General features: G+C 31.8%; 1 protein-coding gene across 1 annotated transcript in view; it reads left to right on the top strand.

The window, feature by feature from the left end:
* LOC148303594 (venom dipeptidyl peptidase 4-like) overlaps nt 1-18,639 on the top strand; it is a 99,044-nt gene that overhangs the window by 63,175 nt on the left and 17,230 nt on the right. The window contains exons 2-3 of the mRNA XM_088269721.1: nt 12,213-12,281; nt 17,957-18,185. Coding sequence (XP_088125847.1) covers nt 12,243-12,281; nt 17,957-18,185 — 268 coding nt within the window. The 5' untranslated portion in view covers nt 12,213-12,242. The remainder of the gene's footprint in view (nt 1-12,212; nt 12,282-17,956; nt 18,186-18,639) is intronic.

Genomic DNA, 18,639 nt, shown 5'->3' with positions numbered 1-18,639 from the left:
CTCGGCTACCGTACTGGAGGTCCCGGGTTCGATTCCCTAACAAAACTAAAAGATTTTTTCACTCTAATATTTATTCAATATTACCCTGCACTGGTACCTTACCTGATCACCTTTTCTTCATGTGTTAATGATCAAGATAACACTGCGTTATATGATGCAGTGCCCTATGCGCCATCGGGTTCGGATGAGGGTTTGAAGAATTTCAATGTAATAACGACTCATTTCAGCCGTTTTCGCTGGTTAAAATGTAATTTAAAAAAATATTATTACCTAACATCCAAGTGACTCTAGAAATCTAGCTACGGCTTATGCAACACCGCTTATCATGACCCTACTCAGGTTTCAACTTTTTAAGTTTCATAGCCTATGCCTACTCGTGAGTGGATTTACTCTTATTTTTTAACATCTCATCAAAGATGAAGAAGAATATGGAAGTCTGGGCATTTACGGGGCTGACGACCGTCATAGGCTGGTTTAAGTGATCATCCATAAATGCCCAGACTTCCATATTCTTCTTCATCTTTGATGAGACGTTAAAAAAATAATATGGAAATAACTCCTGTAATTGGAGATAATCCAGATTTTGTGATCAAGTATTAGGACACACTCAAAATGTTGGATTTACTCTTTATGTTTAAAGTTACTATCATTTTATGTAATTCATGAGTGAAAATTCTAGGCAAAAACTGCAATTTCAATCATTAATCCCCTATAACGTTCCCTCCGGTAACGCGTATATTCCTCCGCTATCTCAACGTAATAGGGAGGTATACTGTATATTCTATTATATTGAAAGAACTATAGTTGTTATTTGATTATAAATGTCAGTACAAAACTTAAATCTAATTAATTATACTTAGTTTTAGACATACCAAGGTGATAAGTGGGTGATCTGAGTGACGCATAATGGTTGTGTGTAATTATAATATATTACTGTAAATGCGAATTCCAAATGTTATAATTTAGCATTTTATTTGTTCAAAATTAGACCACATTACGCCTTCATATGCGGCCTTATTTCGCAATTAACGATGTGTTTGCTAAAAATTTATTGCGTAAATTTAATTAACGTGAACTAAATACGAAATTCGCCTTCGTAGAGATGTGATTAACGCATTTGGTTGCCGAGCTAGAGGTCCCGGGGTCGAATCCCAGTGGGATAATTTAAAAAAAAAAAAATATATGTGAATATCTTTTTGAATATCGCATTGGACCTGGTACCTGAAGTAAGAAAATAGGGATCAATGTAACATGCATAAAAGTATGCAGTGCCCTATGCACAACTTTTGCGGTTGAGGGCAAGAAGATGAAGGAACAAAATATAAAATTATATTGAACGAGAATAGGAAGCACTCGTAACATTTTTTTTAAGAAGTCTTCACTCGTTTACGAAGTGATTTTGAAAAGTACAGCTAACGTATTGAGATACTTATGTAATCAAATTAAAAGCACTAACTTTTTGATATCACATTTTATAAATCATGAATGAACTTCCAAGTGAAATATTTTAATTTTCGTAAAGTAGATAGTTTTTAAGTATAACTTATACTTAAAAACTATCTACTTTACGAAAATTCAAATATTTCACTTGGAAGTTCATTCATGATTTATAAAATGTGATATCAAAAAGTTATTATTCGATATCAGTAAGATGGTGATGTTCAACAAAGTTATATTAAATTATCCCCAGAATAAAATTATATTTTTAGGATCTCTCCTCAATACAATGGATTGGATAAAATACATTACAGCTTTATTATCATATACTGCGTTAAATGAATTGTATAAATTAAGAAAATATAGGCATTAAAGTATATTTTTTATATTTACCACCATATTTTTTATATTTTAATTTTTTTTCTTTCTCTACTTAATAACACAGAAATCCAAGATTCTGGCAAACTATTTTATATCCAATATCATCACATTATTTAAATAAAATATAAGTAAAACCCAATAATACCTTAAACTTTTTATCAGATTTATTGATGGGTATATTTTTACGCAAGCAATACCAAATATTTACACTAACGAATATCAATATTTGGTATTGCTTTTTATAATTTATATTTAAACGAATGTCTTTAAGTATTCGTTTGAAAATGCCCTGAAAAGACGAAACAACTGTCACAACATTTATTTTTATGTGTTTTTAACAATAAAATACAATTTGATAAACTCAAAAAAGGAGTGTTTGATTTCAACATTTAATATATAAATTAAAATGGAGTTCTAAAAATTAATCGCCAAATCTATAAATACAATACCAAATATGCCCGCTTCTTGAAAATTACTTACAGTATTTAATTTTTCTATATATGTTCGAGTGTGTATTGTGTATGTGTGTGCATATATATTGTAGTTAAGTTGTAGGTCCACGTACTCTCACTTAAACTCGGTATTACTTATATTTAATGCTTTCTCGCGAAATTTTATTCCCATTAAATTTAATATGTCGCTGGATCCATTTAGTTGTTATTTACTGCGTATTCTCTGAAATTCGTTTCCTGTCCTGCTTACAGGACCATATTTTATTTTTTTTATTCAAGGATTTAGTTCTGCGAAGACATCAAAAGATGATGCTAAACTCTGCATCTGTAAGGATCATATTGAATGTCACCGTGGACACATCACCGTGACAACATGTCTGATTAATTCATAGATATTATTCATCAAATGTAATTGATTTTGATATATCCCCGTATATATTATACAATTCAATGAATCGAATTTGTTAAAGTTTATAAGCAGGTTGTGTCGTGATAAGTCAACCCGGTTCTGGTGGAATTTCTTTGCCGTGGGAAGATAATATTTACCGGTTAAAACAAAGAAAATGTAAATTTTACTTGGTAAGTAGGTACTACTATTTCTTAAAATCACATATTCAACATCATCATTGTCACATTCAAAATAAATAAAACTTAATTAGTTACTACATGTACTAGTGTTCGCCTCCGTAGTGTAATGGAAAGCACGCTCGCTACCGTACTGGAGATCCCGGGTTCGATTCCCAGGGGGGGTCAAATAAATAGTAAAGTGATTTTTTCACTCTGATATTTATTTAATATAACCCTGGACTGGTACCTGAAGCGGAGGACTGATCACCTTTCCTTCATGTGTTGATGATCAAGATAACACTGCGCCATTACGACGCAGTGCCCTATGCACCATTGGTGTGGATAAGGGTTAGAAGAAGTTACTACATTTTTGCGTTATCCTACTATCTGCACTCTTAGCTTACTTTGTACGAACAAGTGAGGTAAGAGCAGTAAAAAAATTAAACGAATGGAAATAAAATCAGAGGAAAACTTAGCATGGTCGAGTATTATAAATACTTGAATGTGGTCAGATCAGGAGTCCGAATAAGGTTTGAGGAGATGCATGAAGGTTTTTTTGCACGATTTTAGCCGCCAAAGTACATTTTTTTGTACAGGAAGTTAAAATAAAATATAAAAAAAACAACAACAAATGGTTGATAAATCTATCTTGCGGCATAGCATATTCCTTTCTGGGAGGCAATGCAATATACACATCATATCTATTCAGTTAAGAAACCATGAATATGGTATTCACATCTGGAAACCGCGGAGATTTTATTGTTATTCTTTAATAGTTAATAGTTAATAAGAGGCAAAAATCGTTTGCAAAGATCGTTTGTTCTATTTTCTCTGCCTTAGTTTTAATTGCCATGATAGTTACACCCTCTTTAATTAACTTTTCTCAAAGCTTTCAGCTGGATGTCAACCGGGTCTAGATCAGAAACGTAAGACTGATCACGATACCATCATGCAATTTACGTTATATTAAAGATCAATGCACCTAATGGTACAAAGTCACAGGTGTTTTTCTGTTAATGTTGAAATAATAATACATGTTTTCAATTGACATGCAGAGAGTGTTGTTGATAGTCAGCCTGTGTTTTGTAAAAATGACCTTGGTGCGCTCAAATCCGAATCGCAATAAGGTAACATCATGATATTCCGACATCCATGCTCACAACCTTTCACGACTTTCTGTCGGCTTAGGATTAAATTTTACTAATCTGTCATCGACGAAAATTACTTAACAATTCATATGTTTATATCTTGTGAAATTTTTCTTTATAGGCATTACTCAATGCTAGGTTCTTGTCCTTTTGTTTTTGAGTCATATGGAAATAAATCCTGTTTTAAGCTTACGTCCTACTAGAATATAATATTCGACAAATTTATCGCACGTTATAAAAATAAGTGTACTTATAATATATGCAAGGAAAGCGATTTGCTGATGAATCGCTTTCCTTGCGTACGACAAATCGAATGTTATGGTTTTTGAAAGAGATTAATGTAGATAATGGGTATAAAATATTTATAAATGGGTAAATTATGGAACAGGTAGATGATTTAGTATATTTGGAAAGTATGTTTTCTAGCTATGACCGATAATATGCTCTATTTCACGAAATTGATCAAGTCCTTCTCAAAACTAACATAACATCGCCATCTTGATTTTTCGCTGCTGCACTCTGCTTAATTAAAGGAAGAACTAATAAACTAATTCATTTAGATGACTTTTATTACGTAGCCTCTAATTTAATATTATTTCAACCTTACTAGATTTTTCAACAGTTTTTATTGTTATTTTTACCTTCGGTGTCAACTACAATATGTCACCGACCAATTCGAGGCCTTTAAATTATTTAAAATCGTCATCGTATATTTATATTTTGAATGAATTTTTTATTTGCTATTAGCTTTTATAGAAAAAAAACGTTTTATCTTTTCTCTGTAACCTTTAAATTTTTATTAGTAAAAATCTTAATGGTATTCACTTCTCTGAAGTTTCGGCCGCCATTTTAGGTCGTCTTCAGGGTCGACATAGTGATGATAAAAAAATCACCAATAACTATTATAGTGTCAGCAAAAATCAATTTGCATCGATTGATTCAGCAGGCACTTTGTGGTGTTATCTATCCATTTTGAATAAAAAAATTACATGCTAATACCAATTATGGTATTAACCAAACAAAATCTTAATCTATTTACAAAGTTAATAATATTTTAATGTAAATAATAATGTTAATAATATTATAACTATAAAATTCGAAAAAAATTAATTCTAAAATCTTCTATAGAGTAATAATAGTAATGGTTTATGTTCGTTTGTTGAAAATCTTTCATTCATTAAACGACACACACACACACACACCCACCCACACACACACACACACACACTCACGCACAATTTCATGGTATTCATAACTGACTGATAAATGTAGTATGTATACCTACTGGGTTTTCGTAGTATCTAGAAAGTCATCCTTAAATCACTCTTCAATATTTAAGAAGGAATTTTTATTATTTTGTTGGCATTTACTACGTTTACTATGACTATGCAAAAAATAAGAACTCAAGGTTATTAATTCGTTTATTGTTGTAGGTCACGTTCACATGATTAAAGAATAACAATAAAATCTCTGCGGTTTCCAGATGTGAATACGATATTTTGGTTGCTCAAATTAAAAATATAACTAACTAACTAACTAACCATCACGCCGCTTCCCCGCAGGGGTAGGCAGAGAGAATAGAGCGCCACACCACTCTGTCCTTGCAAACATTCTTCGCCTCTTCCACGTTCATGCATCTCCTCATACATACCCGCCGATTGTTACGACTCCTAACCTGACCACTTTCAAGTATTTGGCATACCTGATCGTGCCATGTTTTTCTCGGTCTTCCTCTGCTTCTTTTCCCGCTAACATTCGCCTCATAAATTTGTTTTACCGTTCTTTCCTCACTCATTCGTTCTACATGTCCAAACCATCTCAACACACCTTTCTTAATTTTATCGATAATGCTTATCTCAGCTTTGCATTCCTTCCTTATTTCACTATTCGCATATCTATCATACATCGTTTTGTTACACATTCTTCTAAGAGATCGCATTTCGACTGCATTCAGTCTACTTTCATCCTTCTTTTGCCAACTCCATGTTTCACTTCCATACATTAGAGTTGGAACCAGGACTCCGTTGTGCACTGCCAGTTTAGCTTCCGCTGATAGGTTTTTATTTGCTATAACTGATTTCAGTGCACCGTTCACTTTGTTCCCAGCATTCACTCTCCTTTCTATATCTTTATCAATCTTTCCATCCCTAGAAAACATACTACCCAAATACACGAAATCATCTACCTGTTCCAGAATCTCTCCGTTTACCAATATTTCACATTCAGATCTGCAATCTTCTCTTTCAAAAACCATAATCTTGGATTTGCTAACATTCATCAATAAGTCACTTTCCTTGCACACATTATACACTTTTGTCACCAACGCCTGCAGGTCTTCTCTGCTATCGGCAAGAAGAACAGCATCGTCAGCATACAAAAGGCAACAGACAGTCAAATTATTCATTCTGGCTCCAACATTTAAATCTTTCAGTTCTTTCATGCAATTATCCATGTATAGGTTAAACAGCCACGGTGACATTACACATCCCTGCTTAACACCTTTAGAGATGCTAAGCCAGGATGAAAATGAACCACTTACCCTTATGCATGCAGTGCTATCCTCGTACAAGGATGCTACGCCTTGGATAAGTTTACTGCTTACCCCATACTCAGATAAAACCTTCCATAGCTTCGTTCTATCAACTCGGTCATACGCTTTCTGCAAATCCTCAAAAGCACAGAAAAGCTTTTGGTTTTTGGCTAAAAACTTTTCCGTAATGTTGCGCAAGGCAAAAATTTGATCCGTACATCCTCTCCCATTCATAAATCCACTCTGGACATCCCACACTTTGTCCTTTGTTATGGTTCTCACTCTTTCAATAAGGATTCGACCATACATCTTGCCAACAGCACTCAATAGACTGATTGCTCTATAGTTCCCACATTCTACCCTAGAACCTTTACCCTTGTAGAGAGGCATTATAACTGCCCTTCTCCAATCCACCGGAGTATAACTCTCCTCCAGACAACGGTTAAAGAGCCTATGCAACCATGTGAGAACTAATTCGCCACCATTCTTGACGTATTCTGCGGCAAAATTGTCGAATCCTAGAGCCTTTCCATTTTTCAAGGACTTAGTGGCATTTTTAATTTCTTCCATACTTATCTCTCTTGAAACATCATTCACACATATTCGGGGAAATGTACTTACGTCACTAACGTTATTAATCGTATGTGTTTCATACACCTCCTCGAAATACTCTTTCCATCTCTCTTTTATATCTTTTTCATTCGTCACCATTTTTCCGTCTTTCGCTGCAATCGATTTCGTACATCCATTCAAGCTTAGACTTCGGGAGTTTTTGACTTCTTTCCAGAAAATTTTTATATTTTCTTGGAAACTTTTTGTCATTTTTACTCCTTCATCCTTCCTCAACAAACGTTTTCGTTCACTCACCCCTTGCTTAACTTTCATTTTACAATCCTTGTATACTTTTTTAACCGATTCATACTCAGCGGAGCTTTTATTCCTCACTGCCAAACACTTTAACCACGCATTCTTCTTCTCTTTCACTAAATCTTTAACATCATCATCCCACCACGCATCGCCTTTTTTCCTTCCTTGTACCGCTGTACCACACACTACCTTTGCGGATGTTCCCACATTTCATTTATACTAAGTTCATTTACATCTTCCGCAATCAACCTGTTGCATACGTCTGTTTCAAACTTAACTCTTATGTCATCATTCTGTAGCTTTTCTACTTTGACTCTAGAAGGAGCCGCCACCTTGTTCGTTTTGGCCCTCCACCCTTGGAACAGAATCACTCTTGAAACCACCAAAAAGTGATCTGTTTCCATTTCGGCCCCCCTGAACACTCTTGTGTCTACTGTGGCGGATCTCAATCTAGAGTCAATGACGACATAATCGATAATAGACCTTTCATCACATCTCTATTGCAGTGCCTCCTAGATATTGTTGGTTTTTTTTAAATATTTTGTTTTGACTTCATGTACAAAAAAGTACATTGACGGGCTGTTTTCATGATAATAAGTCAAAAAAATGTATCGCATCAATAATTGTTGATTTTTTTAATTGATACTTATTCCAAGGGTAATAATGTGGTCAGAAACGCTTTCATCTTATCGGTTCTGGAAATCTAAAGATTTATTCGTGTTATATTTAAAGTAAATGTTATGTGTTTGTGTATATTTTTATTTTGTTCATTGTATTATACATATCATATATGTAAACCATAGAGGTTTGCGCACTTAATTTACATACTTCAAGGATTGAAATAAAAAATAAAAAAATTAAAGATATCATTGTTGGAAACACTCCTTTGTTATTTGTTTGTTTTCTAATGATATGGTCTAAAAAACAATTTATCATTTTAAGCTTATCAAAATTAATAATAGAACCCTTACCGCACCCCAATGGTGCATAGGGCACTGCTTCATATAAACGCAGTGTTATCTCGATCGATTACACATGAAGGAAAGGTGATTAGCCCTCCACTTCAGGTACCAGTCCAGTGTAATATTGAATAAATATTTGAGTGAAAAAATCACTTATATTTATTACACCCCCCTGGGAATCGAACCCGGGACCTCCAGAACGGTAGGCGAGCATGCTGACCATTACACTACGGAGGCGGACAAAATTACAAAATCTTTTTATTTAATAAAAATATTCTTAAAGCATTGTATTCGAAAATGATCTATGTATTTGAACACATAGAAGTATCTATGGATTTGAATGCATAGTTTGCCAATTACAGCTAGAACGACCTAGATTACACATTGTATGTTATAAATGTAAAATATGAAAAGCATAGTAATTTTCTTATTTGCTTTGTTTTTTAACACTAAGCCTTTTATTTTATATATGATGACACGTCTGGAGCATTACTAGATATACACAATAACATATCGCTCACTCCTTTCAAGAACGTCATAAATCAAAAAACTTGATTTTTCAGGAGAATGTTTTTAATGTTTTAAAATATAACACAGTGTATCAAAAATAAATATCAAACCTCTTATTAAACTTTTTACTGTGCAACAGATCTTTTTAGGTAAAACCTGAAGGTTTTTTCCCATTTGAAAAATATTTAATATTTTTAAAAATATTATTAAACAATACATTTTCTTCAAAATGCAAAAACAACATTTTCTGCCCTGTAGCGGGTAAATATTAAGTTAAAAATATGACTCTTTTGCTGGGATATAGTACATTTTCTGGGCATTCCGAAAACATGGACAACTGAAAATTGACGATTTTTGATTTATGACGTTCTTGAAAGGAGTGAGCGATATGGGCATTACATTTCCACCACAAATAAAAGGTTTATGCTGATTCCGTGGGAAAATATATTATATTATTTCCTAGGGTAGGATTCATGTTTTGTAGTTTTTTCAATAAGTTATACATAGATATTTAGAATTATCATTTATATATAACAATTAGTTGAAATATAACGAAAATTAAAGCTACAAAAACACAAGAGAAATCAGAAGAATAAAGTACATTAAACCAATTTTGTTTCAGCGAAAAGTTAGCTGTGCAAAGCTGTAATATTATTCAAATATATTTGTTTTTACGTGTCAAGGTTAATACATTTAAAGAAATAAGTAATATTCAAACATTGCATAACAAAAACATATCGTTAATTACACACACCCCTATTCTATTCCTTTCACACAATTAATATTTTTAATTTCTAAAGGGAGGCCGTTGAATTTTTTTATTCCTAAGTATATGTCATTTTGTTGGTACTGTTTTGCGTTGCATTTGGTTTTTCAAAATTATTATATCTTTGAGATATGTTAACATAGTAACCTCAATTGTCCTGGTAGCCAAAGGGTAAATATATACACTTTACATGTACATTAAAATGTTATAAAAACCAGTATTACTGATGATATAACAAGCCATCAAGTATCAATTTCCAATATAATTAATAACATCAGACATATTACACACATCAATGTTCTATGATTCTATATGTTCACTCTATTTAATAGATCAGCTTGTTGTGCACTTAATAGGTCAATGTCAAAGGTGAGGTTTGTAATATAACACGTCTTACGGTGTTAATGTACGTGTAAATAAACCCACAAGATGTACGCAGTGTGACACACCCATACCTAGTCATTTAACCTTTGATTGATGCAATGATTTATGCCATGATAGTCTAGGTCAGTGATTCTTAACCGGTGCTTGTTGCTAGTGCTCCGCGAAATTATAAAAACTTAAATCTAATATTGGCTCATTTACTGTGCGATTTGAGTTACAAATGTAATGGCTATATGGTAGCACCCATGCAAATTGACATGTCGCTCACTCCTTTCAACAACGTCATATATCAAAAATCGTAAATTTTCAGTTGTGCATATTCTCGGAATGCCCAGACAATGTACTATATCCCAGCAAAAGCGGCATATTTTTAACCTAATATTTACCCGCTACAGGGCAGAAGGTGTTGTTTTTGCATTTTGAAGAAAAGGTAATGATTACGTATTTTTTTTAATACACAAAAAATTTCAAATAGAGAAAAAACATTTATGTTTTACCTAAAAAGATCTGTTGCACAGTAAAAAGTTCAATAAATAGCTTGATATTTATTTTTAATACATTTTATTATATTCTTAAGCTTTAAAAACGATCTCCTGAAAAATGAAGTTTTTTGATAAATGACGTTGTTGAAAGGAGTGAGCCATGTAATCTTTAATTCTATATTATCATAAATACTTGGAACAATTGAAAATATCATGGGATCTATGTGTAGAAATTTGTACAGACGGTGCTCCATCAATGGTAGGCTCATTGAAAGGATTTGTGACCCTTGGTTTTATAAACCTTGGCTTAGCAATTTGGGTGAAGAAAAGAGAGTAGCTTTATCAAATATCAGACCTAATATCGCTGAAATTCGCAAAAGCCGACAGGCTCAGGTAACATTTAAAAAAAATCGCCGCAAAAAGTTCATTAGAGTATTTTTGTTTTTATGTATTTTTTTATTAATGAAATTTTTGACTTTTCTGTAATAAAATAATCAGATTTTTTGAAAACAATTTATCATTGTATGTTTTTTGGATCTATAGTTTTGGTGTACTGCGAATTTTCCTTATGATTAAAAGCGCTCCCTGACTCCAAAAAGGTTTAGAACCACTGGTCTAGGACGATGTCTATCAAACTATTGTACCGCTGCACAGTAGTGTACCAAGGCTGGAATCATGTACACTATGGATATCGTTAAGTACCATGTCGGATGTCAGTTAACTTAACTACATATGTATGCGCCTATATGGGAGAAATAACCTGTTTCATTTTTCATCGTAATATGGAATATCTTTCTTAATATATGTATACTTATCAACATCGGTTAAAAAAAGTGCTTTATATATATATATATATATATATAAAAAATAAAAAATAAATAAATATATATATATATATATATATATATATATATATATATATGTATATATATATATATATATATATATATATATATATATATATATATACGTATATTATTTTTGGACATCTCATCAAATAATATGAATATAAGAGTTTCTGCTTAATAAAAAAGCTTCCTTACATCTCACCAATAGATGTCTCTATTGGTGAGATGTAAGGAAGCTTTGATTATATGATTATATATATATATATATATATATATATATATATATATATATATATATATATATATATATATATATATATATATATATATATATATATATATATATATATATATATATATATATATATATATATATATATATATATATATATTATTTTTGGACATCTCATCAAATAATATGAATATAAGAGTTTCTGCTTAATAAAAAAGCTTCCTTACATCTCACCAATAGATGTCTCTAGTGAAGTTCTAGTGATTCAAGAACAAGGTTTCTTAATTGGTTCATATATATATAGAACTTCCAAGAATTTGAGTGGTGTGGTTGTCAATAATGGGTGGAATTGGTGAATGTTACACTGTGTAAAGTGATCACTTAAACCAGCCGATGACGGTCGTCAGCCCCGTAAATGCCCAGACTTCCATATTCTTCTTCATCTTTGATGAGATGTCAAAAAAAATAATATGAAAATAACTCCTGTAATTGGAGATAATCCAGATTTTGTGAACAAGTATTTGGACACACTCAAAATATTGGAAATAAAACTCAATAAGTGGTATTTTACAAGTGTTTAATTTAAACATAATTAATTGTTTTTATGACAGACAATTTTTCAATTATTGTATTCTTTTTCTTCCAGATTTTGGCCTGATTCGAAAAATTCTTCACCATGGTGCGAGCAAGTTTGGAAATTGGCAATAGCAGCCAGGTAATTATTAATACCGCCTCCTTATCGACTATCTTAACACTGCATCAATCCAATTAAAAATTGTATTACATTTTCACATCTCAACAAAGATGTGTTTCTCCGGGAGTTATTTACATTGACTAATCAAGATAGATGAAGAAGAATATAGAAGTTTCGGTATTTACAGGGCTTATAACCTGTCATAAGCTGGTTAATTGATCACCTTACACACATTTCCACACTTCTCGATTTTTTAACGTCATATATATGTGATCAATCTCATGATGTTCCTTGAAGGAGTTAACAACAGCCATCTTTGATCAGATTGAAAAAGCTTTTGTTCAGCAGACACTTTTAATGGTTTTCAAAATCCGAAACCGCATTATTTTACATAGTGGGAAACGCCTGAAAACCTGATTTTCAATTTTTATTTTATTTTATTTTATTTTATTGGAAGGAAGAACAACAGTTACAATATATGATACATACAGAATACAAAAAATAAAATCATGAGTACCAATTATAGTTCTTCACAACTATACATAAGAGAGGTCTATATAAAGGAAGAGACATGAGACAAGGATGGGATAAAGAGAAAAGGAGATGGCAGTGATAGGAAAAGAAGAAAAGGAAAGGACAGGGGATAGAATTACTTTTTTAGGTTTATAAGATTTCGAACAATTTAGCTTTAAATTTTGAAAGATTGCAGTAGAACATATCAAATGCATATATATATATATATATATATATATATATATATATATATATATATATATATATATATATATATATATATCATATTTATGCGGCTTATACTTTTACCAGTTATTTTGTTCACAATATTTTGAGTGTGTCAAAATCTTTGGTTCTTAGATCTGGGATTGTCCACTTTACACACGTGAAACATTTACCATTCCACCCATGATTGACAACCACAATACTCAAATTTTGGAACTGAATTGTTTATAAAATAAATGTACAATCAACCAGTACGTACCGAGAAAAAATTAATACTGAAGATGATACACTGAGTGACGATGAGTGTCCTATCCACAATGCTTATGTAATATTTTTGTAAATCATTTCGCAGGAAATATGAATTGATGATTTTGGTTGTGGTAGTAAACCACAAATATTTTAATATTGTCGAGTGACTCATATAGTATGTGTATACATATTACATATTCTAAATATCTATGACAATTTTATGCCAACGTTATGCCGCGAAATAACAACTTTATGTCGCGAAATATCTTCTTCTCCGTCTTAATCCTCATTGCTTAGGGCTGTGACCCTTGCAGAAGCAATGACTCTTCTCCAGTTATCCCTTGACTGCGCTGCACGTAGCGCTCCAACCACTGAGGTGCCTGCTGCTGCCTTAATTTGATCGGTCCATCGTGTGGGGATCTTCCTCTCCCTCTCTTTCCCTCCAGGCTACCGATCACAACTAGTCGTTCCAGACTATCCTCGTTGCCACGCGCAACGTGTCCAAAGAACTGGAGAATCCGTCGGGTACAGATATTGGCCAGAGTCATTTTTTTCATCTATGTATTTTTAACTTTATTGTGAATTTATCGCTCGTTACCTTTTCACCATGAAAGCAGTTTTCTTCCAAACTGTGATTATGAAATATTCACTTATTTTTCCTCTTTTTCATCGTAGATTACCAATAGATTATAAACGTATCATAAAAATACTCAAATCAATTCCAAATCTTTCCAAAAAAATTTAAAGCGACGGTTAAAAAAACACAAGAAAATTACTTTATTCATTTTATTAATTAATATTCTTATAAAATTATAATAATAACAATTGATTTTTTATGTTTCTTTTTGTGAATCACCTTAAATGCGCTGTACAAAGAACTCAAATCTATTTCTAGTTCTAGGGTGCATAAAAAGAATAGCCGATCTGAATAATAAATGTTAACCTTCAAACTCTTCTTGGATTTCCTAACTCCGAGATGTGTAAATCGCTCATTGTGTTTGAAAGGTTCGTGGTTTTCACACACGCTCACTTTAACTTTTCACTTGACATTTTGAACCTCCATTGTTGTACTTTTTTGATCATTGTGTTTATTGAACTGGTTACATTCAACACTGGAATATAAATACGGTAAATAACACTTCCTCAACAAAACTTTGACTGCTAATCAACACAAAAAATAAAGCCACCTGAGATCTACCCAAGCTCCCTTGCCTAACCGTCAAAATATTTAGATTTTTTTTAAGTAGATAGTGTTTTAGTATTAATCAGTCTTGATAAAGACGCGGTTAGCTTCGAAACCGGTAGATATTATAACTAAGTTATAATAAAATATTTATAGTGATTTTAAAACAATGTTACATTTTAATTATAACATGGAAAATCACAAAGTTAGTGCTTCAAATATAAATTATAAAATTTACAAGTTTGTTATTAGCCCCTTTAAATGATCAAAGGGCAGTGTCAATTCACTGGAGTTGTGCAACTAGAATAAAAAACATTCGTATATGAAAAAATTGTGAAAAAGTAAAAAAAAACGAAGTGAAAAAGTCATAATCATTTGATTTTTCCGTGCTTTTTCACGTTAGAATATAACTTTTAATAAGTGAATTAAAACCAATATTTTTAGCTTTTCCACTTTTTTATTTGACCAGCGACCGGGTTTCGTCGTTACCGACATCATCAGACTGGTGATGTCGGTAACGACGAAACCCGGTCGCTGGTCAAATATAAAAAAGTGGAAAAGCTAAAAATATTGGTTTTAATCTAATAATAAATTAAAAATGCAATTCCATCACGAAGTGTCAGTGGATAATATAAATCTATTTTAATAAGTGATTATTTGGAAATGTATTAAAGCATAATACATTTTTTACATGAAATGTAAATGTAAAATATTAAAATTTTACATTTAACATTAACTAACTAACGAACTAATCATCACGCCGTTTCCCCGCAGGGGTCGTTAGAGAGAATAGAACGCCACACCACTCTGTCTTTGCAAACATTCTTCGCCTCTTCCATGTCCATGCATCTCCTCATACATACCTGTCGATTATTTCAAACGATTTCAAGTATTTTTTTATTTAGCTTATATTACACTAATAAAAAATATTAATCTCACTTTATTTACATTATATTTATATATATATATATATATATATATATATATATATATATATATATATATATATACATACATATATATATATATATATATATATATATATATATATATATATATATATATATATATATATATATATATTTATATATATATATATATATATATATATATATATATATATATATATATATATATATATATATATATATATATATATATATATATATATATATATATATATATATATATATATATATATATATATATATATATATATATATATATATATATATATATATATATATATATATATATATATACATGTGTTTATATTTACATCTCCTTACCGTAAACAATACATTTTTTTTAAAATTCTTTCAGACTCTTTTCATTCTTCATACATTCAGGCATCTCATCATACATTTTCAAACCCTTATACATTAAACAATTTTGTGACTCGGTTTTTTTCAACAATGGCAGTCTTATTTTATCCTTATTTCTAGTAATATGTTCATGAATTTTTTTGTTTAACACTATCTTATCCTTAAAATATTTGGGTAATTTATTGTTTAAAAATTTATATATAAAGATCAGCATATTTAATTTTTTTCTCTTTTTTATAGATAACCAGTTGAGTTCTTCTCTCATTTTTTCTATAATATTATATTTTTTTTTTGACATACATACAATAGTATTTTATATAATTTGTTTTTATAAGGTTTTATAATATTACGAGAAAATGTTTTCTACTTCGAGGAAAACACAGTGCAATCATAGTATTATGCTATTCTTAGCTGCACAATAAAATACAACGCAAAAAAGGTTTTCTATTAAGTTGCATGTTTGCTCATTTTCCGAAGGCTCTGTTTTTCTTCTTGGGAAAAACACTCTTTTTTCTTCTTTATTTTAAATTCTTCTGCATTATACAAACATGACATTAATTCAAATACAAAAAAAATGAATAAAATATAAATACAAAAAAGGTCCCACAAAGGCATGGCCTGTGTCTGGGTAAACAATATAATTTAGGTCATAGTAAAGGACACTGGCAAGAATTCAATCGATATTATAAGATGTAGAACTAGAATAAAAGTGTTAATGTAAAATACAAAAAAATTACAAAATAACAAAAAAATTATATGTTTTATCGAATCATCAGGATAACTGGCACCTTAGTGCTTCCCACGAGTAGAACAAACTCTAAACAAAGTTCTCATATTTATCGTTCATTTAAATTGGTTAACGTTGAATATAGCGATTTTGATATATTGTACTCGACATTTATATCGTAGTGTGTCCCTAGTTTCATACAATTTGTCATTGACTTCAGCTTTGATCTTTCCTTTTTCCTCTCTCTCATACATCTTCCAGGTATTTTCACAAATTTACAATTATGGAATTTTGTAATATATTTTTGTCACGATGTTGGTTTATTGACTGATAAATTAATATGAAAAATCACAAGACTATCGATAACATTCTTATTGAAATCTGTAGAGAACTAAGGGAGATATTATGGTTTAAACTTTAGGTATTTGAATAAAACGAAAAACGTGCGTTCGCATGCTTCATCAAATTTCCGTCATCGAACGTTTTATGACGTCATATGGTTTATTGTCTATGGTTTACAGAGCTGTAATAGTAGTAGTGTGGATTGTTTGTTTACCACTACACTCCCATTTGTGTTATACAAATATGAGGGGAGGGGGGGAGGGAGGGTGGAGCATAGACATCAACAAATAGAACCGCCAATAATTTAGCAATGTTACCAATATTAAAATAAGTCCATGGTTTCTGTGACGTCATTCATTACCAACTTACGAAAACAACGTATTTACGAAGGTGAATTTTCCAAAAGAAAATGATATATCGCCGATATAATCTATATTTTATTATATATATATATATATATATATATATATATATATATATATATATATATATATATATTTATATATAATAAAATATTGATAAAAATAAATAAATATTCCAAGATGAAGACTCTCCGATCCATAACTGGAAACACATTGCGAGACCGAGTAAGAAATATCGACATCCGGAGCATGTGTAAGACGAAGGATTTGTGAGGTGGGGACGACAACGAAGGCGATACTGGAAGGAACATTTAAACAGAATGTCAGAAGACAGACTTCCACGTATTGCCCTCCAAGGCAACCCTGAAGGATGCAGACCCCCAGGCAGACCTCCGAAAAGATGGAAAGACAGCTGGGAGTCGACATCCCAAGAGCGACATGCGGACGCACAAACAGATCTCTAGGATCTACAAAAAGAAGAAGAAGAAGAAGAAGAAGAAGAAGAAGAAGAATAAAATATTAATTATATCGGCAGTTATAAACACAAAAAGAGTCCCAATACAATCCTTTATAGGTTGAGTATGTTAAATTAGATGTTCCTTCTGATAATGATACATTGGAATAGTACAATTAACTACTTATTTTGTGTAACTCATTTACCTAAATGTCTTTATTTATGTTACGTTTATGTAAAATTTCAAAATAAAATAAAATGAATAAACAAAATTCCAATCCTACGTTAAATTTTCCTCTATAATGAAAAGAAACAGTTTTCCCACTTGCAGGAGTTGATGGACAAGTCCAACCGCCGGAAGCTCCGGATATGGCTGCTATGGATCGTGCTGATCATCATAGTGGTGGCTCTCATCGTCACGGCCGCCATACTGCTCACCAAGCGAGGCGGCGGTGCAGACAAACCCCTGGCGGAGCCCATCAGCTTGGATGACGTCATGAATGGAAAACTCGTCCCGTTCAGATTCAATGCCACATGGGTATCAGGTAATTATTTCAAATATTATAAAACTAACAAACCATCAGAGTAGGCGGAGAGAAATGAACGCCACGCCACTCTGTCCTTGCAAACATTCTTCGCCTCTTCCACGTTCATGCATCTACATACCCGCCGATTGTTTCGACTCCTAACCTGACCGCTTTCAAGTATTTGGCATACTTGATCGTGCCAAGTTGGCAAAAGAAGGATGAAAGTAGACTGAATGCAGTCGAAATGCGATCTCTCAGAAGAATGTGCGACAAAACGATGTATGATAGATGTTCGAATAGTGAAATAAGGAAGGAATGCTAAGCTGAGACAAGCATTATCGATAAAATTAAGAAAGGTGTTTTGAGATGGTTTGGACATGTAGAACGAATGAGTGAGGAAAGAACGGTAAAACAAATTTATGAGGCGAATGTAATTGGAAAAAGGAGCAAATATTAAAGGTTTATAATAAAA

Source organism: Brachycentrus maculatus, unplaced genomic scaffold, assembly GCF_059751285.1.
Source record: "Brachycentrus maculatus isolate JH-2025_06_01 unplaced genomic scaffold, ASM5975128v1 h1tg000361l, whole genome shotgun sequence".
NCBI lineage: Eukaryota > Metazoa > Arthropoda > Insecta > Trichoptera > Brachycentridae > Brachycentrus > Brachycentrus maculatus.
This window is presented reverse-complemented; position numbering and strand designations above follow the sequence as displayed.